The following is a 26,823-nucleotide window of genomic DNA, read 5'->3' as shown; positions in this document are numbered from 1 at the left end:
CCCGCTATTTGGTCTCACTGCAGCCCACCAGGTGTTTACCAACTGCAAGGCAGTGGTCACAGCAGGGATTCTGGGGCTTTACCTAGATGATTGGCTTCTCACCACCCACACAACACTATAGTTTATTGCCAGGATTCTTTACTCCAGCTGTGCAGGAATTTAGGCATTAAAGCCAATTATCTGAAGTAGATCCTTTGGCCTGTTAAGGTTTTAGAATTCATAGGTTGTCACCTGGATATGGCCACTCAAATCACCAGGCTTCCAAGTTCGAGTTTTCAGCCTTCATGCCCAGGCTCTGTCAGTGCTTGCAACTTTGAAGCCTAAGGCTCATGCAGTTATGAAGTTTCTGAGTTGTATCGCAATGCCCATAGTGTTGGTTCCTTTAGCCAGATATCATGTAAGGGCTCTGCAATGGAGTGTGGCTATTAATTGGTCTTTCCTTACCCATCCAATGGCTTTTCCAATATGACTGATGGTGTATCACGGCCAAGTTCATTGGTGGTTGCAGTCTACTTCTAGTAAACCACGGGAGACTGATGTTCTTCGTGTTTCACTGTTGCAGTCATTACATTTCGGTAATCTGCTGGCAGGTTGCCCTCAGTTGGCCTAAATTCCAAAGTCTTTGGTCTTGCGTCGGTTGCTGTCTCCTCTTCCATGACGTCAGGTCATCAGGGGTGTAAAACATGCAGCCGACGACATTTTCATTAGTCTTTCTTGCCGCGTGGTGCCCGAAGCAGAAGCATTTCACAGGTGCTGGTTGGCCGATTACTGAAATATTCGAGTTTGAATTTCAGAACCGAAGTCTTCACTAAAACCAAGTACCCCGTTGGGGAACTTTTTTCTTGCTCCCTACCGATGTCAGAAAAAGTTAATAATTGTATTACTTGTGGGAAGCAAATAACTCATAAGGATTTCCATTTATACTGTATTCCTTGCCTATGCCCTGATCACAATGTGCCTGGCTGTCGGTTTTGTGATAGATTTAACCAATGCACTATTAAGCATCTGTTTATTTTTGCCTCACAGTATTTTGGAAACAGATTTAACTACCCAGAAATGTCGTCTGATAGCAATCCGACTACCGGAGTACATAAATAACACAAAGAAAAGGACAGAGAAAGGCAGTCTATTTCCAAAACCGACTACGATGCTTCTCCTAAGCCAGTCGCCGGTTCACCGGTACTCAATGAGGTGCTTTTGCAGCCCCTGATACCCGCTACCTTCGAGTCGCAGGCCTCTACCGACACCCATGTGAAGTCCGGCATGTCACAAGATACTCAAGGTATTGGACCGACTGATGTATCTCCCTCTGTTGGGTCTGGAGCTGTTGAGCAGGCACCAGCTTCTGAGGGTGTATTCAGATCGCAACACTTGTATACCAAACTGACGACAGCTGCAAAACCAAACACAAAAGCAACTTCTAAAACTAAAAAACTGACGCATGAGCCACGTGCACAGGCCTCTATGCCTAAAAAACAGATTATCAAAATGGCTGAAGACCTTATTACCTTGATCAGGGGTACCCATCCCCCTCCAGATAAGAGGCCTAGGCAAGACACGGATTATGAATCTTCAGATCAGGTCTCTATTTCTTCTGATTACTCTTCTGATCAGGAATTATCTATACCTCCCTATGAGGATTCTGATGCAGAGGAGTGTATACCATCTGCTTCTCCTCCTGAGGATTATTCATTTGGGGAAACCTTTCATACTTTGAGGGAGCATTTTCACTGGGCGAGTTAAGACTTCTCAGAATCAGAAAAGAGGCTCAGGGATTTCCTTCTCCCTCAGCACAGGCCTTTGGTCATTCCCTCTGTTTTAGACATTGTGGATGATGTGTTTTCGGAGTCCAGCTTGACCCCCTGGCTCCCAGTAAGCCTGACAGATATTACAGGGTCCCTACTCGCATAAATTTTTGTTTAGAAACCCTGCTGCTGAAACTATTTCACAGGGTCCAAAGGGTGTTGAGGCCTCAACAGCAAAAAACCCTACCCCCTCTGACAGAGATTCAAGAGCACTGGACAGATGGGGAAAAAAGGTTTATACATGTGCAATCTTGGCCTTAAACTGCCAATTTCATATGTTTAAGTATCAGCAACATGTTATGGGATTGCTGAAACAGAAATTGATGTTGATTTCTGAATGTGCAGAAAATAAAGAATTGCAGGAATTATTACATGCAGCTGAACAGGTTGGAGAGCATACTTTGCAATGTGGTTTTTGACTTCTTAGAGGCATCCTGTAGGGCCGCAGTTAACTGGATCTGTGATTAGGAGGCATGCCTGGCTAAAGGAACAAAATTTGCCTGATCATGTTAAAGCAATTGCTAGATGCACCTTTACAGCATGATACTCTGTTTGGTATTAAGGCAGAAAAAGTTTTCAAGAAAATGGAAGACAAAGCTAAGTCTATGCAAACTGTTAGACTTCTTACAAGTGCAGCCACCAAGACTCGGTAGACACTGGCCTACAAAAAATTTGTCCTTTCCTGTGTCGGACAAAGCTCAAAGGGGCAAATCCAGATGCTCAGAGGGTTCCAGATACCAGGCACAAGATTCATACAGGTCAAGCAATGGGGCGCATCTACCTCCAAATCAGGAGGTGATAAAGCGCAAACCTACAGAAAACAGTCCCAATGACTTCCCTCTGCCTACACCAAGCACTTCTCTTTTGGCAGCTCCCTTGGGGGGAAATTAGCACTTTTTGCTCAAAACTGGCAGTTAATAACCCAGGACAAGTGGGTACTAAACATAGTATCACAAGGATATAGATTCCATTTCCACACACTGTCAATGGCAAACGGTTGGCCAGGTCTGCCCAAAAATCAATGGGCAGAGGTACAGAAACAGGTTACGCCCCTCATGGATATGGGGCCATTCAACCAGTTCCAGAACAGGAGAAAGGACAAGGCCCGGCGGCCAATACTGGATTTATCAATTTTAAACACATACCTGGACATTCCAAAATTCAAAATGCTGACTTTGCAGCAGCTTCTGCTCATGCTGTGCAAGAATGCTTGGCTGGTGACTTTAGACCTAAAAGAGGCATACCTGCATTAAGACAATCATGCAGAAGATACCTCAGATTCAAGGCTGGCTTAATGCATTACCAATTCTCTGCACTGCCCTTTGGCTTATCTACTGCGCCCAGGGTCTTCACAAAGTGCCTGGCACCAGTAATTGCATTTTGCAGGGAAAAAAAGTATACAAATATACCCTTACTTGGACGACTGTCTCATTCAAGCAGAGAGCAAGGGCATTCTTCTTCAACACCTGGTGTTTGTCAAAAGGCTTCTAACATGCCTAGGGTACACAATAAACGAAAATAAATCACAACTGGTACCCTCTCAATAGGTAACATTCCTGGGTGCAAGCTTGAATACAACTGCCCAGATGGCTTACCTCACGCCAGACAAGCAAAGGCAACTGACTACTTCAAACTGATGGCGACAGAAACCCAGTTATCTGCAAGACAAATTGTGCAGGCTTTGGGCTTCATGGCATCCTGCATCCTACTGATTCCATATGCGAGACTGCATATGAGGAAACTTCATTGGTACCTAAAAAGTTTATAGAGTCAACATTCTCAGAGTCTAGAAACAATGATTCTTCTCATACCCTGCCTACAACAGGAGTTTCTAAGGTGGGCAAAGGCATGTCACCAAAACATGGGACGGGCCTTCACTCTACCCCCTGCCAGCCAAAGCTTAACAACAAACTCATCAGATTATGCCTGGGGTGCCCACATGGCAGGAAGATGCATTCAGGGAATATGGACCCCAAAACAAATGCATCTAGATAGCAACCAGAAAGAGATGCTAGCTGTTCAAAATGCCCCAACAGCCTTCAAGGACATACTTCATCCAGGACAACTACTGATAAAGACTGACAACACCACGGTCATGTGGTATATAAACAAGCAAGGGGGCACACACTCATACCCCCTTTGCAGATTAGCCATGGCACTGTGGGACACAGCTTTGACCTACCAAATACATCTCCAAACTCATTTCCTGCCAGGAAAGCAAAATACTCTGGCAGACCATTTAAGCAGAAATCTTATGGACTCTCACGAGTGGAAACTAAATCCACAAGTCTTCAGCATAACAACAGAGAAATGCGGGAGCCCAGACATAGATCTATTTGCCTCTCCTCAAAATTATCAATTGAAAAAATTCTGCACAAATATCGCAGACAAGCATGGAAAGTGGATGCCCTGTCCTTCAGTTGGAAAAAACAGTTTACGCCTTCCCTCCTCTGCCTCTTCTTCCCAAGGTCCTCCTAAAAGTCAGACAAGAGAAACCAAAGATGATACTAGTTGCCCCGGACTGGCCCAGCCAATACTGGTACCCAGTCCTAAGGAACTTGTCTCAATACCCAACTTGGACCTTACCTCAAAGACCACAACTACTGTCCCAGCAAAACAATCACATCCTGCACAATCAACTCCAGACATTGATCCTGGCAGCATGGCTGATCATGTAGATGTCCTTCAAGAATGCAACTGCAGTCATAACATTTGGGTTGTCCTGCCTCAAGCAGCCCTCAGTCGGCCGGATTCCAAAGTCTGGGTCCGGCGTCGGCTGGTGTCGCCTCCTCTCCGACGTCAGAGCGGCTGGAGTATAAAGGCATCGGCCGACGCCATCTTCTTCAGTCTTTCTTGCCGCGCAGTGCCCGAAGCAGAAGCAGTTCGCAAGTGCCGGTCGGTCAGCTCCTGTGTTTTCAGTACCGAAGTCATCTAAAAGCTAAGTACCCCATTGGGGAACATTTTTTCTTGCCTCGGCCGATGTCAGAACAAATTGAGAAAGTTAATAATTGTTTATCTTGTGGTAAACAAATACCTCATAAAGACTTCCATTCTTACTGCCTTCCTTGCCTGGGCCCAGACCACGACGTCTCGGCCTGTGCTGCCTGTGCTTGCTTTAATAAGCGCACTCTCAGGCGCCGAGCAGAATTTGCAGAAGACTTTTTCGGTGAATCTTTCGCGTATATTATGCCGTCGGATCAACCGACAACTCAATCTACCAAAAAACGAAAGGACCGGGACCGACATCCTCGGCCCGTGTCCACCACCAATGCAACTCCTAAACCCTCCGCTAGTGCTTCGGTCCCTTCGGAAGCGGTAATTCAACCGCTCCAGGCCGACGACACAGCGTTAACACGTCCTTCAGTCTCTGAGACCTCTCCGGTGCCGGTTGTTGATTTTCCTCTGGAAACCGAAGTTCTGGATCTACCCGACACCATTCCCGTAGACAAAGTTACTCCTGCACGTGGGGCTGCAAGGCCTCCTGTATCCATGTCCATCAAGGCCTTTGCACATGCTAAGGCCGCCAGCCAGGCCAAGGCCCATCCTAAACCTGCTGCTCAGGCCCCTTCTTCTGATAAACAGATCATGTCTCTTGCTGCAGATCTTATTTCTCTTATCAGGGGGTCTCAGCCTCACCCAGACAGAGGTTCTCAGCCACCTGCAGAGAAAAGGCCCAGATCTGAGCAGGCTGACAAACCTCTCTTCAGATGAAGCCTCTGGGGATTCTGAGCATTCAGATACCCAAGAAGAATCCTTCCAGGCCTATGAGGACTCTGATGCTGAGGAATCAATTCCCTCTGCCTCCCCTCCAGAGGATTTCTCGTTTGGTGAAGTCCTGCACTCTATGAGGGAACATTTCCAATGGCAGGGTCAGGAATTCTCTGATTCCAGGAAAAGGCTACGTACTTTCCTCAAGCTTCCCCAGCACAGACCTTTAGCTATTCCTCCAGTTATGGATGTTTTGGATGATGTTTTCTCTGACTCCAGTGCTAACCCTGATTCTCTCCCCCCTGCTCCTGTCAAGCCAGATAGATATTATAGGGTCCCTGATACTCACAAACATCTCTCTAAGGCCCACTCTGTGGATCTAGAAACTATTTCACAGGGCCCCAAGGGAGTGGCTACTTCCACTGCCAAGAATCCACTGCCAGCGGATAGGGAAACTAGGTCCCTGGAGAGATGGGGTAAAAAAGTTTATACCTCTACCACCCTAGCCATGAGGTCACTTAACTGCCTTTTTCATATGTTTCAGTACCAGGATTTGTTACTGGATGATTTACAGAAAAAGCTAGCCTCTCCTGAGCCTATTGATAGAAAAGCATTGCAGGATCATATACATAACACTCAGCAGGTTAACAATCATTTTCTTCAGTGTGGTTATGATGCATTGGAGGCTTCATGTAGGGCAGCTATGACTGGGGCTGTGATACGTAGACATGCTTGGTTAAAAGATCAGCCATTGCCAGACCATGTTAAAGTAAAGTTACTTGGTGCACCTCTGGAAAAACAGAAGCTTTTTGGTGCTAATGCACAAGATGTGTTGAAATCCATGGAGGAAAAAGCTAAGTCAGTACAGACAGTCAAGGATTTCCTCCAGGTTCAGCCACCCAGGTTCAGCAGAAACTGGCCTTCAAAGAATTGGTCCTTCCCAGACTCTGACAAGTTTCAAAGGGGAAAAAACAGGCATGCCCGAGGTAGAGGGCAATACCGAGGTTCCTACAGGGGCCGCCAATGGCAACCTCCAAATCAAAGAAGTGGTGCAGGCAGCCCAGCTGCACCACAAGGACAATCACAATGACTTGACTTTCATACCGCCTACAAAGGCTCAAAGAGAAGCACCTTTGTGCGGAAAATTATCCTTATTCTCAATAAACTGGCATATCTTAACCAAGGACAACTGGATTCTGGATTTAATAGAAAGGGGTTACAGATTCCACTTCCATACTTTACCAATAAGACAAGGCATGCCAAACCTGCCACATCATCAAAGGGCAGAGGCACTCACTCAAGTTTCAAAGCTGTTAAGTATAAAAGCAATAGAAAGGGTTCCTCCTCAGGAACAAGGCCAGGGATTTTATTCAAGACTGTTCCTTGTTCCAAGAAAAGAAAACAAATGGAGGCCTATACTGGACTTGTCTACTCTAAATACTTTTCTCATAGTGCCAAAGTTCAAAATGCTGACGTTGCAGCAACTCCTTCCCATGCTGGGCAAAGGGGTCTTGGCTGGTCACTCTGGACCTCAAGGAGGCATACCTGCATGTCCCAGTCAGACAAAGCTGCAGAAGATACCTCAGATTTCTTGCAGGGGCAGAGCATTATCAATTCTCAGCATTGCCTTTTGGCTTATCTACTGTGCCCAGAGTGTTCACGAAATGCCTGGCATCAGTAGTGGCACGCTGCAGACTCCAGGGGATTCAAATATACCCCTACCTGGACAACTGCCTCATACAAGCAGACAACAAACAAACCTTAATAGCAAACTTGGACTATGTCATTCAACTACTGCAGGCCTTGGGATACACAGTCAACATTCAGAAATCAAGACTACTGCCATCCCAACAGATTATTTTCCTAGGAGCCAAACTGGACACAGAAACTCAAATGGCCTATCTCACAGAGGAAAAACAACAGCAGTTACCAGAGTACTTCAGAGGCCTAGCAAAGCTCTCCCAGCTGACTGCAAGGAAAATCCTGCAGGCCCTGGGGTTCATGGCATCTTGCATTCTTCTGATACCTTTGGCAAGACTTCATATGAGAAAGCTGCAGTTGTACTTAAAAAGCTTATGGTCCCAACACAGCCAAAGCCTAGAGGATGTAATCCCACTCATTCCATGTCTGCAAAAAGAATTTTTGTGGTGGGCTCAAGCAAGTCAGTTAAACAAAGGCATGTCCTTCAACAGACCTCAAGCAGGTCAAATGATTACAACAGACGCTTCAGATCATGGATGGGGGGGCGCACATGGAGGGCAGATGCATTCAAGGTCTATGGACACAAAGGGAAAGACATCTGCACATAAACCAAAAAAAGATGTTGGCAGTGATACATGCAATTGAGACTTTCGAAAAATCACTACAACAAGGACATTTGCTAATAAGGACAGACAACACCACTGTCATGTGGTATATAAACAAGCAGGGAGGCACTCATTCTTATCCCCTCTGCAGACTAACAATGATTCTCTGGGAAAAATCCCTGAGTCTGAAGATACATTTGCAATCCCAGTTTGTGCCAGGCAAGGACAATATACTGGCGGACAAGCTGAGCAGAAATTTCTTGGATCCACACGAATGGATGCTGCATCCTCACATTTTCTCACAAATAACAAAGACATGGGGAAGACCGGACGTAGATCTCTTTGCTTCTCAAATGAATCATCACCTGGAAAAGTTCTGCACAAGGACCCACCATCCTCTAGCCTGGAAAGCGGATGCTCTCTCCTTCAGCTGGAATTCCCTAAAAATTTATGCATTTCCTCCTCTACCTCTGCTGACCAAGGTGATACTGAAGATCAAAGCAGATCAACCAACAGGCATTCTGATATCTCCAGACTGGCCAAGGCAGCACTGGTACCCATTGCTGTTGAGCATAACTCGGACCAAACCATGGCCTCTGCCCCTATGGCCCCTGCTTCTAACACAACACAATTACAGGACTGCCCATCAAAAACTGAAAACATTGCATCTGACAGCCTGGAGGTTACCATGACTCCTTCCACTATCTCTCTTTCCAAAAAAGTTCAAGAGATCTTACTGGAAGCACGCAGACCTTCCACCAGAAAAACCTATTCAGCCAAGTGGAAGAGATTCAGTATCTGGAATGCCAACAGGGGTTAGGATACAACATTACTGAGTATACCTCAGATATTGGAATACTTGGCAGAAATGTTTCATACTGGACTCTCATATTCTTATATAAAGATTCACGCCTCAGCAATCTCAGCAAAATACAATTGTGATCCACCAGTGTTTTCACATCCTTTGCTAAGACAGTTCCTAAGAGGGATAAAGAATATCAAACCTCCCAGAAAACAGCCAGTACCTGCATGGGACTTCAATTTCATTTTGGAAAAATTAACTCTTCCTCCTTTTGAGCCAGCAGCAACTTCAGAAATGCAATTCCTATCATGGAAAACGTTTTTTTCTATTGGCAGTCACATCTGCAAGAAGAGTCTCGGAGATACAAGCACTCATGGCAGTACCTCCCTTCCTCATTTTTCATCAGGACAGAGTTTCTCTAAGAACCAATCCTACATTCATGCCAAAAGTAATTTCCAGGGTATCTCTAAATCAACCTATTCACCTGTCTACTTTCTTCCCCAATCCGGAAAACAGGGGGGAAAACTGCTGCATACTTTGGACATACACAGGCAACTAAGTTACTACTTGGACAGAACTAAGGCCACCAGAAAGTCTGACCAACTGTTTGTAGCCTATGCTGCTAGAGTACAAGGAAAAGCAATCTCCAAACAAACAATTTCAAAATGGATTGGACGCTGCATCAGATTCTGCTATTCTTTCCATGGAAAAGGTGTGCCAGCCAATATTAGGCCACATTCCACCAGAGCTATGGCCACATCCACAGCTTTCCTAAGAGGAGTGGCTACAAAGGACATTCTAGAGGCTGCTACATGGAGCTCCGTGCATACATTTACCAAGCACTACAACTTGCCCTTATACTCCAGATCCTGAGCAGGCTTTGCTTCGGCAGTCCTGCAGGGCATTTTAGCTACACCATCCCTTTCTTAGTTCCATCCACCCCCAGCTTGGCTATGGTATTCAACCCATATGTTATGACTGCAGTTGCATTCTTGAAGGACATAGTACAGTTTTGTACCTACCATAAATGTAGATGTCCGATAGATGTGCAACTGCAGTCGGATTTTCCCACCCTCCTACCCCTCTGCAACCTTCTTTATGGGTCCACTACCCCTTCCTATTAGCTGGGGGTATCTCCTATGGTGTATCTGTTTATTACTGTTGTGCATGTCTGGAATTGTTTATCCATTCACCAAATTTAGCCTTCCTAGGAGGGCATCTGGCATCTGGGGCAAGAAACACTGAAGAAGATGGCGTCGGCCGATGCCTTTATACTCCAGCCGCTCTGACGTCGGAGAGGAGGCGACACCAGCTGACGCCGGACCCAGACTTTGGAATCTGGCCGACCGAGGGCTGCCTGAGGCAGGACAACCCATATGTTATGACTGCAGTTGCATATCTATCGGACATCTACATTTATGGTAGGTACAAAACTGTACTTTATACAAACAACTCCTATCAGTAAAGCTGTGATGGATGTCATTTTGGAAGCCAGTAGGCCTAGTAATAGAAAATCTTATGCTGACTAATGGAAGATTCTGTGCTTGGAATCAAGCACAAGGAACTGATACAGCAGAACCAAATATTCCTCCGATAATACAATACTTAACTGAGATGCTTGACAAAGGCCTAACTTTCTCTACAATTAAAATCCATGCCTCTGCCATTTCATCTCATTACAATACAGAGCCACCAATCTTTTCTCATCCTTTACTAAAGCAGTATCTTAGAGGAGCCAAAAATTTAAGGCTTCCTAGAAGATCAGCATTACCTGCATGGGACCTCAGTTATGTATTGGAAAAGCTCACTCTGCCTCCATTTGAACCAGCTGCTTCCGCTGATAAGTTATTTTCATGGAAAACAGCTCTGCTACTAGCAATTACTTCAGCAAGAAGAGTTTCAGAGCTACAGGCCCTCATGGCTGTAGAGTCTTTTATCATATTTTACCCAGACAGGGTGTCTCTGAGAACAAATCCTACCTTTAAGGTGGTTTCCAGTGTGGCTCTTAACCAAACAATTCATCTGCCAACCTTTTTTCCAAATCCGCAGAACAAGGGGGAGAGAATTCTGCATTCCTTGGACATAGCTAAGATTCTACTTGAGCAGGACTAAAGCTCTAAGAAAAACTGAGCAATTACTAGTGACATATACTGCAGGATCAGAAGGAAAGGCTATTTCAAAGCAGACGGTTTCAAAGTGGATAAGCCACTGCATCCGTTTCTGCTACTTACACCATGGTAAGCCTGTGGCTAAGGGCATTGGGTCTCATTTCCACCAGAGCTGCAGCTACTTCAGCAGCCTTTCTCAGAGGAGAACCAACCAAAGACATTCTAGAGGCTGCTACTTGGAGTTCTGTTCACACCTTTACAAAGCATTATCATTTGCCTCTCAACTCTAAGTCCAGGGCAGGCTTTGCCAATGCAGTTCTGCAGAGCCTTATAGCCGCACCTAATGCTGTATAGCTCCAGCCTCCCAACCATAGCTTTGGGATTCTACCCAAATGTGTAATGACTGCAACAGTGAAACACGAAGAATATAGTACAGTTGTGTACCCTTACCATAGATGTTCGAGTGTATTCACTGTTGCAGTCCAGGTTACCCTCCCGCCATCCCCCAGTCTTTCTGGAGTTTATCTTTCCTTCGTTAACTTCTACAACCTATGTGGTGTATTTGCTTGTAGATGAAGGTAAAGTTTATATTGATGCATGTATATATATATATATATATTTTATTATTTTTTTTTGCTACCTTTTTGGGGGCACCTGACATCTGGGGCTAGAAAAACTAATGAAAGTGGTGTCGGCTGCATGTTTTATACCCCTGACAACCTGACGTCATGGAAGAGGAGACAGCAACCGATGCAGGACCCAAGACATTGGAATTCAGGCCGACTTAAGGCAGCCTGCCAACAGATTACCCAAATGTAATGACTGCAACAGTGAATACACTCGAACATCTACATTTATGGTAAGTGTACACAACTGTACTTTGTTCCTTGCACTGATTTTCTGATGTCCTTGGTTCTGTTCAGGTAAAAACGTAGTTGTCTGTGTACATCCAAGGAATGTAAGATCCTTTCCCCTTTATTTTGAGGAGTGGGGAAAAATGTTGGCAAGTGGATAGTTTGATTTAAAGCCACTTTAGAAACCACCTTAGGCATAAAGGTAAGATTAGTCCTCAAAGATACCCTGTCTTGATGAAAAATAATATAAGGTTCCACAGCCATAAGAGCTTGTAACTCTGAAACTCTCCTGGCAGAGGTTAGGGCTAACAGGATAGCTGTCTTCCAAGATAAAAACTTGATGTCAGAAGAGGCAGCAGGCTCAAAAGGAGGCAAGGTTAGCCTTTCCAAAACATAGTTGAGATCCCAAGCAGGAATGGGAGGAGATCTAGGAGGTCTTAAGTTCTTAGCTCCTCTGAGAAACTGTCTCATGAGGTGGTGGGAAAGGATGGGAGGGTCTGTATTATAATAAGCAGAAATAGCAGAGGCATCTATCTTAATGGAAGAGAAAGAGAGACCCTTATGTAAGAGATCTGTCAAGTAAAGTAAAATTAAAGTAATGTTAGGAAGAAGAGGATCAGAATCCTGAGCCTGCATCCAGGAACAAAATCTTTTCCATTTTCCTGCATAAGATTTTCTAGTGCTAGGACGTCTGGCTTCTAAAATGACATCCATAACCTGCTTGGGCAGTAAAGAAGAAATCAAAGGCCCTGGATTAACCAGGCCGCCAGGCTGAGAGTTCTGACATGAGAGTGTAGAACCTGACCCTGATGTTGGGACAGAAGTTTCGGAGACTGAGGTAAAACCCAAGGGGGCTCCAGGCATAGGATTATATCTAGTTGTCTGCGGTCCTCCTTGCCTTGCAGGCCTTTCAGGATGCTCTTAGATGTGTTATTGCAGTAAAAATGGAAAGTGTCTGTGTCTATCTCAACAAGTAGTAGTGAACAAGTTTGCATCCAGTTTGTCGGGAGGCTATGAGGATTTGGCAGTGGGTGACTTTTCAGCATTTTCGGGGGTAGGGGGTAGCGCACATCCCAGGGAAATGCAACATTCTGGCAAATATCCTCAAGAGGAGTGTTCTGTTGCCTCACTCTAGTGGTCCCTAAATCTGAGAATTGAAGCCCAGACATTTTGGTTCTGGAGCACTCTGTGTACCGACCTATGCACCTCCCTGTCAAACACCAAGAGCTGCAGTTATTACGGTTTGGTTCCTTTTCTGGTACAGTCACCCCTGGGGCATCTTTACACTTTACCGTCAAAAGGACTGAGGAATATGTTTCTTCAGAAGGCAGCCCACTGCAGAGCTACAGTGATCCTCATAGTTCCCCTTTTGGCATTGTCCGGTGTGGTTTCCCCTTCCTTTGGCATCTTCTGATGTGCCTTCCTTTGATACTGAATCCCATTCCTGATCTTCTTTCTTATCCGATAGGTCTGGATCCCCCAACCTTCAGTCCCTCAGGTTAACTACATGGTTCCTGCAGTCCACTTGATGGTCCGAAATCCCAAACTTTTGCTAGGTGTTTACATATTGTCTTCATCTCAAAAGCAGTCTACCAAAAAAATGTTCCAGTAAATTGGGAAGGGATGTTCTATGAGCAGAGTCTGTGTCTTTATCCTTTCACTACCCCTTTAGAATTAGTTTTAGATTTTTTTGGCTGAGTTTCAGTCTAGTTCCAGATGTTCTTCATCTCACATTGCTGCAGTCCTGACACTTGGGTAGTCCGCTGTCCCAGTCGGCCCGAATACCAAAGTATAAGGCTGATGTCGGTCAAGGCACATTAGTCTGACGTCAGGACGTCAGGGTACAAATGCGCATGACCGACGTCATTTCCTCAGTCTTTTTTGCCGCGTGGTCCGATGCAGAAGCAGTTTTGCAAGTGCAGGTTGGCGTTCTGAGATTTTCAGTCGGAGTTTCAGACCGAATCAAGTTGGCTAAGTACCCGTTGGGGAATATTTTGGTTTTCTTGCCTCAGTATTTTACGGATGTCAGAAAAAGTGAATAGCTGTATTTCTTGTGGGAAACTGATACCTCATAGGGATTACCGTACCTTGTGTATACCTTGCTTAGGGCCTGAGCACGACATTGTTGGCTGTCGCTCTTGTGCTAGATTTAACAAAGCACTATAAAGAGAAGATTAGATTGTGCCAGGTTAGTTTTGGGAAGCGGTGTAATTATAAAATGCCGTCGGATGCTCCGGCGCCCGCTTCAAAAAGCATAAAGACAAAACAGCAAAGCCTAGGCTGGATGAACCGTCCGTGCGGACGTCGGTTCTTTAGAGGGCTCGGTGGAGCCAGTGGTTCAGCCAGAAATTTCTTTGGAATCCCAGGAGAGACTTTATTACTGCAAGATGTGACCTCTCAGGAGGTAGGTCAGGCGGAAGGGGCTTCTCAGGTAGCTGTTCTTCCCTCCCTTCCTAAGGTGGTTAGGCCCTCCCTGCTATTTCCAAGGCTTCTCCCAGGGCAGGCCAGGTTTTGTTTCAGGTGTTACCCCTAGTTCTTCAGGGTCTGTACCTAAGAAGCATATGCTTAAGATGGCAGAAGATTTGATTACAATGATTAGAGGTTCTATGCCCCCTCCTGATAAGAGGCCTAGGGTGGAACCTGAGCTTGGGAGTTTTGAGCAGTGTTCGGATGCTTCCGAGTCTTGACTGAAGACTTGCAGGAGTATTCCCCTTACTCTGATTCTGATGTAGATGATTCTACTCCTTCTGCTTCTCCTCCTGAGGATTTTTCATTTTCAGAGACTCTTCATTCCATGAGGGAGCATTTTAAATTGGAAGGTCAGGATTTCTCTGATTCCAGGAAAAGGCTTAGGGAATTTTTGTTTCTACCCCAGCATAGGCCTTTAGCTATACCTCCTGTTCTAGATGTGGTGGAGGATGTTTTTGCAGAGGCTTCTCTGAACCCTGATTCTTTGCCTCCTGCTCCAGTTAAACCGGATAGATATTATGGGGTGCCTGAAGCTCATAAGTATCTTTTTAAGAGTCCTAGGGCAGACCCAGAAACTGTTTCACAGGGGCCTAAAGGTGTTAAGGCTTCTGTTGTTAAAAATCCTGTTATTCCGGATAAAGAGGCAAGGGCTTTGGATAGATGGGGAAAGAAAGTGTATACTTCTTCCACTTTGGCCATGAGAGCTTTGAATTGCCAGTTTCACATGTTGAAATACCAAAATTATCTCCTTTCACAATTAAAGTCTAAGTTAGATGCTTTGGCGGAAGGTATTGAGTGTAAAGAGTTGCAGGATTTAGTTCATGTTTCTGAACAGGTGGGTAAGCATTCTTTGCAATGTGGTTTTGATGCTGTGCAGGCCTCTTGAGGTGGCTGCCACTGGTTCGGTTCTTCGCAGGCACGCCTGGCTGAGGGATCAGAATTTAGCTGAGCATGTGAAGACAAGGATTTTAGATGCTCCTTTACAATCTGATGTGTTGTTTGGTTCGCCTGTGGAAGCAGTTCTAAAGAAAATGGAAGACAAGGCTAAGTCTGTGCAGACTGTTAAAGATTTTTTGCAGGTTCAGCCTCCGAGTTTAGTAGAAATTGGCCTACCAAGGGGTGGACATATCCTGCTTATGATTCCCAGTCTAGGGGTAGGTCTAGACGTGGTAGGGGCAGAGCTCAAGGTTCTTTTAGGCCTAGAACAGGGAGTTTACCTGCTCAGTCTTCTGGTGAGGGCAGGGGTCAGTCCTTTCGTAAACAGACCCAATGACCTGCCTTTTCAGCTGCCAGAATCTTCTCGTCTGGCAGCACCTTTGGGAGGAAGGTTGGCACTTTTCAAAGAAAACTGGAGTTTAATTACCCAAGACAGATGGGTTTTGGATATCATTCACCACGGTTACAGGTTTTATTTCCATACCTTGCCTCCTTTCAAAGGCATGCCAGACATTCCTCCTCAACAAAGGAAAGAGGCTCACAAGCAAATTTCTCTGTTACTCCAAATAGGGGCCATTCAGCCGGTTCCTGTGCCAGAAAGGGGCCTAGGATTTTATTCTCGCCTGTTCCTAGTACCAAAAAAGGGGAACATGTGGAGACCAATTTTGGATCTGTCTATCCTCAACACTTATCTGGACATTCCCAAGTTCAAAATGTTGACGTTACAACAGCTTTTACCTCTGCTGGGCAAAGATCACTGGATGGTAACTTTGGATCTCAAGGAAGCTTACCTTCATGTTCCTATCAGACTAATTTGCAGGAAGTATCTACGTTTTCGAGCTGGGAATTCTCATTATCAGTTCTCTGCATTGCCCTTTGGCTTATCTACGCCCAGAGTATTCACAAAGGTTCTGGCTCCAGTGATAGCTTTCTTCAGGCTAAAAGGAATAGAAATCTATCCTTATTTGGATGATTGCCTGCTTCTGGCTCAAGGAAGGGACGTGCTTCTTCAGCATTTGGAATATGTGATAGCAGTGCTAAGATGCCTAGGGTATTCTGTGAACGAAATAAAGTCCAGTCTAGTACCCTCTCAAGACATGTGCTTTCTGGGTGTGAGACTGAATACAGCAACCCAGATGGCCTTTTAACCCGGACAAACAAAAGAATCTTTCTCTTTACTTCCATCAACTATCTCATCAGTCCGGGCTGACTGCAAGGACAGTCCTTCAAGCCTTAGGGTTCATGGCATCTTGTATTCTGGTACTTCCCAATGCCAAACTGCATATGAGGAAGCTACAATGGTATCTCAAAAATGTATGGACACAGCACTGCCAGGATTTGGACACTGTCATTCAAATAATACCTTGCATTCAAAAGGAATTTTTGTGGTGGGCTCAGGAATGTCACCTAAACAAGGGACTCTCTGTGACCCGGCCAGAGGCGAGTCAGATTCTAACGACAGATGCCTCAGACACAGCTTGGGAGCTCATCTGAATGGAAAGTGGATACAAGACAAGTGGCCTGCCAGACTGCAGCATCTACATATCAACATGAAGGAGATGTTAGCAGTCCAGTTTGCATTACTGGCTTTCGAGGATTTACTTCTTCGGGGCAGGTGTTGATTCTAACAGACAACACAACTGTCATGTGGTACATCAACAAACAAGGGGAACACATTCTTATCCTCTATGCAGGCAAGCAATGATTTTGTGGGAGACTGCGTTAAGCTTGCAACTGAATCTTCAAGCAAGGTTTCTGCCAGGAGCACAGAACTCCTTAGCAGATGTGTTGAGCAGGCAAATCATGGATCCCCACAGTGGAAACTGGATCTTCATGTATTTCAGACATTGACAGTGTCCTGGGGAACTCCAGACATAGATCTGTTCGCTTCTCCACTAAACCACCAGCTGCCAAAGTTTTGCACAAAGGTTTCATCACACAGCCTGGAAAGTGGATGCTCTTTCTTTCAGTTGGAAAAATCTTCATGTGTATGCCTTTCCACCTCTGCCTCTCCTCCCAAAGGTACTCCTAAAGGTCAGACAAGACAAGCCAAGGATGATTTTGATAGCTCCAGATTGGCCTCGGCAGCACTGGTACCCATTGCTGAGGAGTCTGGTAAGGAAGCCTCCATGGCCCTTACCTTTGATTCCACACCTATTGTCTCAGAAGGACGGGCATCTACTCAATGTCAAGCTTCACTCTCTTCATCTAACAGCCTGGCATATTCTGTTTTGAACCATAGCAGGTCTCAGCTTCCTCAACAAGTTTTGAATGTGATTATGGAAGCCAGAAGGCCTAGTACAAGGAAAGTGTACGCAGGAAAATGGAAGAGATTTTTATTTTGGGGTACAGCAAAGGATTTGGATGTTTCTGAGCCAAATTTGAGTGTGGCTCTTCAATATCTTACTGAGTTATTGGACAAAGGTTTGTCTTTCTCTTCCATTAAGATTCATGCTGCAGCAATTTCAGCTCACTATGATTGTGACCCACCATTGTTTTCTCATCCTTTGTTCAAGCAATTTCTTAGAGGGGCAAAGAATATAAGACCCTGTGGCTAAGGGCATTGGGTCTCATTTCCACCAGAGCTGCAGCTACTTCAGCAGCCTTTCTCAGAGGAGAACCAACCAAAGACATTCTAGAGGCTGCTACTTGGAGTTCTGTTCACACCTTTACAAAGCATTATCATTTGCCTCTCAACTCTAAGTCCAGGGCAGGCTTTGCCAATGCAGTTCTGCAGAGCCTTATAGCCGCACCTAATGCTGTATAGCTCCAGCCTCCCAACCATAGCTTTGGGATTCTACCCAAATGTGTAATGACTGCAACAGTGAAACACGAAGAATATAGTACAGTTGTGTACCCTTACCATAGATGTTCGAGTGTATTCACTGTTGCAGTCCAGGTTACCCTCCCGCCATCCCCCAGTCTTTCTGGAGTTTATCTTTCCTTCGTTAACTTCTACAACCTATGTGGTGTATTTGCTTGTAGATGAAGGTAAAGTTTATATTGATGCATGTATATATATATATATATATATATATATATATATATGTATATATATATATATATATATTTTATTATTTTTTTTTGCTACCTTTTTGGGGGCACCTGACATCTGGGGCTAGAAAAACTAATGAAAGTGGTGTCGGCTGCATGTTTTATACCCCTGACAACCTGACGTCATGGAAGAGGAGACAGCAACTGATGCAGGACCCAAGACATTGGAATTCAGGCCGACTTAAGGCAGCCTGCCAACAGATTACCCAAATGTAATGACTGCAACAGTGAATACACTCGAACATCTACATTTATGGTAAGTGTACACAACTGTACTTTGTTCCTTGCACTGATTTTCTGATGTCCTTGGTTCTGTTCAGGTAAAAACGTAGTTGTCTGTGTACATCCAAGGAATGTAAGATCCTTTCCCCTTTATTTTGAGGAGTGGGGAAAAATGTTGGCAAGTGGATAGTTTGATTTAAAGCCACTTTAGAAACCACCTTAGGCATAAAGGTAAGATTAGTCCTCAAAGATACCCTGTCTTGATGAAAAATAATATAAGGTTCCACAGCCATAAGAGCTTGTAACTCTGAAACTCTCCTGGCAGAGGTTAGGGCTAACAGGATAGCTGTCTTCCAAGATAAAAACTTGATATCAGAAGAGGCAGCAGGCTCAAAAGGAGGCAAGGTTAGCCTTTCCAAAACATAGTTGAGATCCCAAGCAGGAATGGGAGGAGATCTAGGAGGTCTTAAGTTCTTAGCTCCTCTGAGAAACTGTCTCATGAGGTGGTGGGAAAGGATGGGAGGGTCTGTATTATAATAAGCAGAAATAGCAGAGGCATCTATCTTAATGGAAGAGAAAGAGAGACCCTTATGTAAGAGATCTGTCAAGTAAAGTAAAATTAAAGTAATGTTAGGAAGAAGAGGATCAGAATCCTGAGCCTGCATCCAGGAACAAAATCTTTTCCATTTTCCTGCATAAGATTTTCTAGTGCTAGGACGTCTGGCTTCTAAAATGACATCCATAACCTGCTTGGGCAGTAAAGAAGAAATCAAAGGCCCTGGATTAACCAGGCCGCCAGGCTGAGAGTTCTGACATGAGAGTGTAGAACCTGACCCTGATGTTGGGACAGAAGTTTCGAGACTGAGGTAAAACCCAAGGGGGCTCCAGGCATAGGATTATATCTAGTTGTCTGCGGTCCTCCTTGCCTTGCAGGCCTTTCAGGATGCTCTTAGATGTGTTATTGCAGTAAAAATGGAAAGTGTCTGTGTCTATCTCAACAAGTAGTAGTGAACAAGTTTGCATCCAGTTTGTCGGGAGGCTATGAGGATTTGGCAGTGGGTGACTTTTCAGCATTTTCGGGGGTAGGGGGTAGCGCACATCCCAGGGAAATGCAACATTCTGGCAAATATCCTCAAGAGGAGTGTTCTGTTGCCTCACTCTAGTGGTCCCTAAATCTGAGAATTGAAGCCCAGACATTTTGGTTCTGGAGCACTCTGTGTACCGACCTGTGCACCTCCCTGTCAAACACCAAGAGCTGCAGTTATTACGGTTTGGTTCCTTTTCTGGTACAGTCACCCCTGGGGCATCTTTACACTTTACCGTCAAAAGGACTGAGGAATATGTTTCTTCAGAAGGCAGCCCACTGCAGAGCTACTGTGATCCTCATAGTTCCCCTTTTGGCATTGTCCGGTGTGGTTTCCCCTTCCTTTGGCATCTTCTGATGTGCCTTCCTTTGGTACTGAATCCCATTCCTGATCTTCTTTCTTATCCGATAGGTCTGGATCCCCCAACCTTCAGTCCCTCAGGTTAACTACATGGTTCCTGCAGTCCACTTGATGGTCCGAAATCCCAAGCTTTTGCTAGGTGTTTACATATTGTCTTCATCTCAAAAGCAGTCTACCAAAAAAATGTTCCAGTAAATTGGGAAGGGATGTTCTATGAGCAGAGTCTGTGTCTTTATCCTTTCACTACCCCTTTAGAATTAGTTTTAGATTTTTTTGGCTGAGTTTCAGTCTAGTTCCAGTTTTTCTACGATTAAAGTGCAATCGGTGGCCATCTCCAGCTTTCATGCTGGCAGGGATAATGTGCCTCTGGCTGAGATTTCCAAGGTATTCCTCAAGGGAACTTTTTTATGTCCCTCAGTTTGGGATCAGATTCCTCCCTGGGATTTGCCTTTGCTTTGTAGGTCCTCCACTTGAACCTTCAGCTACTTCTGACTTGAAGCGGTTGTATTTGAAATCTTTGTTTCTGGTGGCTGTTACTTCCACTAGGAGGGTTTTGGAGATGCAAGATCTTGAATCTTCACATTAATTGCTCCATAAAGACACTATTTCTGTTCGTATGAACCCTTCTTTTTTACCCAAGGTAGCCTCTGAAAATAGCCTTAAAGGTTCTATTCATCTTCTTGTGTTTTTCCTAATTTCTGCTGTAAAGGTGAATACCTTTCGCATTGTTTGGGTTGTACACACAGGCAGTTGATATTTTATTTGGTCCGTACTAAAGCTTTCAGAAAATCCAGTCAAGCATTAATTTCCTGTTCTTCAGCCTGGGCTTGCCTGTCTCTTAAGTGGCTTTATCTGAGTGGCTGTCACTGTATTTTCTTTGCATATTCTTTGAAAGGCAAGACTTCCACTCAAGTGTAAGGGTTATTCAGCAAGGGCTATGGCTATTTTTACAGCCTTCCTTTCTAGAGTATTAATGGATGATTTTTGTGTGGCTACTACTTGGCTGGGTCACCATACTTTTGTGTTGCATCATAAGCTGGGTATTCAGTGTAGATCCTGGGCTTCTTTTGGTCCCAGTGTGTTGCAGGATATCCTTCCTTAGATGCTCTGTGTTTCACTGTTGCAGTCATCATACTTGGGTTATCTGCCTGCAGGTAGCCCTCAGTCGGCCCAAATACTAGAGTCTTGGGATTTCTGCATTGGATGCTGTAGCCTCTTCCATGCCCAAACCCTGACAACAGACACATTAGACTATGCATGGGGGGCAAAAGCATTCAAGGCAAATGGAGCCCAAGAAAAATGCACCTGCATATCAATCAAAAAGAAATGTTAGGTGTACAGAATGCACTTGACAGCCTTCAAATACCTTATCCTTCCAGGACAAGTCTTGATAAAGACAGACAACACCACAGTTATGTGGTACATAAACAAGCAGGGGGGAACTTTTTCCTACCCACTTTGCAGGTTAGCCATGGCTCTATCGAACACAGCCTTGAGCAATCAAGTGCACCTGCAAGCTCCATTCCTGCCAGGCAAACAAAATTCACTGGCAGATGACTTGAGCAGAAATCTAATGGACCCACACGTGTGGAAACTGGAACCCAACTCATTCAAGCTTCTAATCCACAGGTAGGGGACACCAGATGTGGACCTCTTTGCTACCCCCCAGAACCATCAATTGAGCAAATTTTGCACCAGAACTCCCCACAGCCAAGCATGGAAAGTGGATGTCCTATCCTTTACATGGGAAAAACTCTCAATCTATGCCTTTCCCACTCTACCCCTCCTGTCGAAAGTACTACTCAAGATCAAACCGGACAAGCCAAGGACAATCCTGATTGCACCAGACTGGCCACTCTAGCAATGGTACCCACTTTTACGCAGTCTGACAGCGGTGCCACCCTGGCACCTGCATCAGACCCCTTCTCTGCTATCTCAGCTGGAGGGCCAGATTTTGCACCCCCAGCTGCAAGCCCTGAACCTTGCATCCTGGCTCATTCCATGAGTACATCACCAGCAAACAGGTGCTGGATGTCATCCTTGAGACCAGGAGGCCTAGTACTAGGAAATCCTGTTCAAAAAAGTGGAAAAGATACTGTTCTTGGAGCCAGTCTCATGGAAAGGACACAACCGTGCCTACCTTACCTCAAATCCTAGATTATCTAGCAGAACTGCTCCACAAAAGCCTATCCTTTTCTTCTATTAAGATTCATGCCTCTGCCATTTCAGCTCATTACAATACTGAGCCACTCCTCTTCTCTCATCCTCTGGTCAAACAGTTCCCGAGAGGAGCTAACAATCTTAACCCCCCCCCCCCCGAGGAGAGCTCCCACTCCAACCTGGGACCTTAACTGTGTACCAGAGAAGCTTGCACTTCCTCCCTTTGAGCCTCCTGCTACAGCAGACTTAAAATTCCTCTCTTGGAAAACAGCTTTACTTCTAGCCGTCACTTCAGCAAGAAGAGTGTCTGAGTTGTAGGCCCTTATGGTTATGGAACCCTTCATTATCTTCCATGCAGACAGGGTTTCCCTCAGGACTAATGCATCATTTATGTCCAAGGTGGTATCCAGTGTGGCTTTAAACCAATCCATCCATTTACCAATCTTTTTCCATATTCCTCAGTATAAAGGGGAAAGAATCCTGCAGTCCTTGGATGTGCACAGGCAGCTTAGGTTCTACCTTGACAATACTAAATCTTTCAGAAAATCTGACCAGCTGCTAGTCAGTTTTGCTACAGGGGCAGAGGGCAAGGCTATTTCAAAGCACACCATCTCCAAATGGATAGCACACTGCATCCATTTCTGCTACAAACACTGGAAAACCTACCCTACAGAGAATCTGGACCCATTCCACTAGGGCTACCTCAACCTCTGCAGCATTTCTCAGGGGAGTCCCTACCAGGGACATCCTGGAAGCTGCAACCTGGAGTTCTGTACACAACTTCACCATTGATTACCACTTGCCTATATTCTAAATCCAGAGCTGGATTTGCTACAGCAGTCTTGCAAGTGTCTATATCACGTTATCGAAATTTTACTACATTGAATCAGTAAAGGTCGAACTTTATTGATCGAAGTAGTAAAATGTCGAATAACGTAAAAAAATAAATAAATCACTACAAAAAAACTAACTAGCATAGGCAGGGGGGGAAGCAATCCCCACTCCTCCCCTATTTAAATATACTAACTCCGAGACTGCACTACATTGAGGTAAACGGAAATCTCCCCCTTTGATGATCTAGACTTTCGTCATTGTCGTGCCGACAATATCGTATTTGATATTGTCTGCTTATGACAACATGAACTAGACCCGTCTTGCAAGTCCTGCTAGCCAGCCCTAATACTTCGACTGCCTCCACCCTTCCTCAGCTTAGGGAATCAACCCAAGTGTGATGACTGTAAAAGTGAAACACGAACATAGTACAGTTGTGTACACTTACCATAAATGTAGATGTTCGAGTGTACTCACTGTTGCAGTCCTGGTTACTCTCCCTCCAGCCCCCTTACTTTTATATACTTTCTACCTATCCTGTTTTTTGGCCATATCTTAAGGCAGTAACATTCACTTTTTACTGGAGGTGTTCCACACCATGTAATTGCTTCCTATTTTGAGGGCTCCTGACATCTTGGGCAAGGAAAAACTGATGTAATGGCGTTGGCTGCATCTTTTATACCCCTGGCGACCTGACATATTGGAAGAGGCGACAGCATCCGATGCAGAAATCCCAAGACTCTGGTATTCGGGCCGACTGAGGGCTACTTGCATGCAGATAACCCAAGTGTGATGACTGCAACAGTGAATACACTCGGACATCTACATTTATGGTAAGTGTACACAAATGTACTTTCCTTCTGAGGAGTTTTTTCAAGTCTGGAGCCTCTGTCCCACAGGTTGAAGCCAGACATAGCAGAAAACATCAGATGTAAAAGTTATATGCTTACCATTATGATAAATCCACATTGTCTGTCTCCCTCTCGTTCAGATTTCCCTCCCTTCTGCCCCCCAATAGGTTAGTGTGGTAAACTTCATGTTCTGTGATTACCAGGCAGTGGAGAACATTTGTTACTTATCTTTGGAGTCCCATGTCCTTGATCGGGAAACCTTTTTAGAGTATATTAAAAGTCGTCATGGGGCAAACTTGATCTGAGGATTAGGGTGATGCATAGGGAGTTGTGGGTAAAGGAGGCAGAGCCAAGTGAGTTCAGAGTCTAATAAAACTGGACACTGATCAGAGTTAAATCCGAAGACTTGCATGTTGAACCAAATGGAGACAGGTAATAAGGATCTATCATCAAGTGCATAGCTTTCGTTTTTATTTTGTGAGTTCAAATAGGTAGAACAGCTGTTTATTATCCTTTACGCTTGAAAGAGAAGGATTTGCTGTGGTCTATGCACGCTTTTTATACACTGCAGTTTGCCTTTAGACTGTAAACTTTACATTGTAAAATGCTGCTGTTACAGACCAGTGAAAATGAGGTGCGAGGCTTTTAGTGCTTCTTTCAGGATTGTCGCCACTGTAAATATTTGTGTTGTAACCAGTTGCTCATCAATTTTTATCTTCGGGTCTTGTTTTTTGTAGAACGATTTCAGAAGTAAGACCTCTTTTGGCACTTTTACTTTGACTACTTCATCAGACTTTCCTTTTAGGCTTTATTGAGACTGCAACTTGCCAGTGATATTAGATTTTTCACAGTTTGAGATTGTTTACAAGTGAGGAGATTTCTGAACTCAAGTTTAGGAGATAAATGCTTCACATTATCAAATGACATAGGTGGAAACCTTTTGCAGTTGGTGCTTATTAACCTCCTATATCTCCATTGTTTCTGGATGACCTTTATCTTGTAGGGAGTTGTCTGAATCTTCTGTAAAGTGAGTATGTAATTTGTTTTCTTGTTTCATGGTTTTTGCCCCTTTTTTTATGGTTGCTCTTACAAATTGAATGGTGGTTGAAAGTGGCACTAACAGATTTTTTACTCTCACAGAAATGCTCATAGTTTCACAGGTACATACTTGGCTAATGACCACCAGGACCTTTATAAGCCCAGCCATGCAGTCAAACCCAGTTGTGTCCCTGTGTATCATGAGCATTAGGAAGGGGGGTGTGTTAGGAATTTTCTAGAAGTTATTGGGGGAAGTGTTGGTTGGGGCATTACTTCTTGCCTGTCTATCTGAGACAGGGGGGCAAACCCAGGGTGAATTTCCAATGTCTCATCCATTGGTCAAAGCTGTGCTTAAGAAGGGTTAGTTATGGACTCTGCATCACATGGATGAGGAGCCTGTTCCAGAGCATGGGGATCCTCTGACATGTCTCAGAGAATTTTGCTTAGCCTGGACGTAACACAATGTTTCAAATAGTACCTACAATCTGCTTTGCAGAAAAGTTGATACTGTGTGCACGCTTGTTTTATGGCTGTTTCTTTGAGTGAAACTGAGTTAATACCCATGCCCACTTATACGTGCTTGTCTCTGCATTCATGTTTTGTCTGTTTATAGCCCCCCCCCCATTTTTTCTTCCTTGAATATTTTCCAAAGATGATTAAATTAGCTTTTAACTGGTTTTCTTTGAATTCTCTAGGCACTAAAAGACAGCAGTGTAGTGGAAATAGAGGATCAGAAGATACGAAAACGTGAAGAGCCAAAGAAATGGCCCCTGCCTGGTCCTTTATTGGCTGAGGTTTCACAGACTGACTTCTCACGACTCTTGAACTGCCCAGAGTTTGTACCAAGGCAGAAGGACAGCTACGAGAAGGAGACCGGTAAGTGTGCTCTTGGTTACAAAAGCAAACTTCATATCATGTATTTTTTTTATTATTGTATTTGTGATGTTAAGGTGGCTTTAGGATGGTAGTGAGTTTGCAGCTATGCTCGCACACAAGCTTGCATTAATTAGAAATTCAGAGCCTTATGTATGTTTTGCTGGAGCTATATCTTGCAGCAGATGTCTGATCCATGTTTTGGGTCAACTCGGGCATCAGTCATCAGCTTTTAGAATTTTTTGCATCCTTCTTCCTTTAATCAAAACTTAATATCATTCTGTTTCTCACATTGTGAAGAAGATGGTCATCGGCTTATGCCTTTTTAAGTCCTTTCTCACCAATGATTTAGAGCACAGGAGATCTTTGATTTTTACCAAAGTGTGTGGTTTTCTCTCTCTGAATAAATTCCCATTTTTACTTCTGACTACTAGTGCTGAACAATATCATTGCTTCAGTTTCTCCACCAGTGTGCATACAGTCGACATATGTTTGTAATGGAAAAAGTATCACCGCCAAATGCACTGATTTTAATTTCTGATTAGTAGGCTTGCAAACTGCCTGTCCTGCAAGCTTAATTTTGCTGAAAGTTCATGACCAAATTGAAATGTTAAGCCATTTAGTGTAGAAGTTTAAGGGCACAAGCTGTTAATGAGATTCATCCTGCAGAACTGGGTTTGATTCTCTAAGTTTCCAGTTGGAGACTGTTACTGTAAGTCAATTAACTAGGCAGTGCTTTAGGATCAGTCCTAAAAAAGGACATCTGCGATGTTCATCATTATGATCACTGCTGCAGTATCCTAAGCTGTATGAGTTATATTCTGCATAGGAGATAACAGATGGCCAGCTTTTAAAGCTTCATGGCATCTTGCACATGGCCAAACAATTAATTCAACCAGAGTTCACTAAAAGTCAGGTTTGGGTCCCAGGCCCCTACATAAGCTGTCCTCCCACCAAGAAGAGCTCTCTTCAGAAGGCTTTCATGGATCAATAGTCAGCTGATGCTGATCCATTGCTGGGCACACAAATTCCCTTTGGGGGAGGGGGGACTTCCCTTTTTCTTTATTCTTGCAGAAACTTAACTTTTACTTGAAATAGTACTTTTGAGCTTAGAAAGTTTTTTTTTGTTGTCCATTTCACTATTTTTATGCACTTTTAAATGGAAGTGCACTTTTCTACTTTTGTGGTAAAAAGTTGTTCTGTGGAGTAACTGTTTCACCTTTGGAGACTGGCGAAAGTGCTTTTTTTTTTTTTTTTTTTTTGTTTCTTTTTATAACCCCCTAGGAAAAAGTTACTCTCTTGCTGCTTTCCTGTTTTACCTACTATAGCTTCCTCGAAATAGAGCACCATTTTTGGTTTGA

The 26,823-nt window shown here is 44.3% G+C and overlaps 1 protein-coding gene across 1 annotated transcript in view; it reads left to right on the top strand.

The window, feature by feature from the left end:
* Nucleotides 1–26,823, top strand: part of LARP1 (La ribonucleoprotein 1, translational regulator) — a 3,464,554-nt gene that overhangs the window by 1,382,602 nt on the left and 2,055,129 nt on the right. Inside the window, exon 9 of the mRNA XM_044069481.1 lies at nt 25,285–25,465. Coding sequence (XP_043925416.1) covers nt 25,285–25,465 — 181 coding nt within the window. The remainder of the gene's footprint in view (nt 1–25,284; nt 25,466–26,823) is intronic.

This window comes from Protopterus annectens, chromosome 4.part0 (genome assembly GCF_019279795.1).
Source record: "Protopterus annectens isolate FY-2018-M chromosome 4.part0, PAN1.0, whole genome shotgun sequence".
Lineage (NCBI taxonomy): Eukaryota > Metazoa > Chordata > Ceratodontiformes > Protopteridae > Protopterus > Protopterus annectens.
Note: the sequence above shows the minus strand (reverse complement) of the source record. Positions and strands in the feature narration are given on the sequence as shown.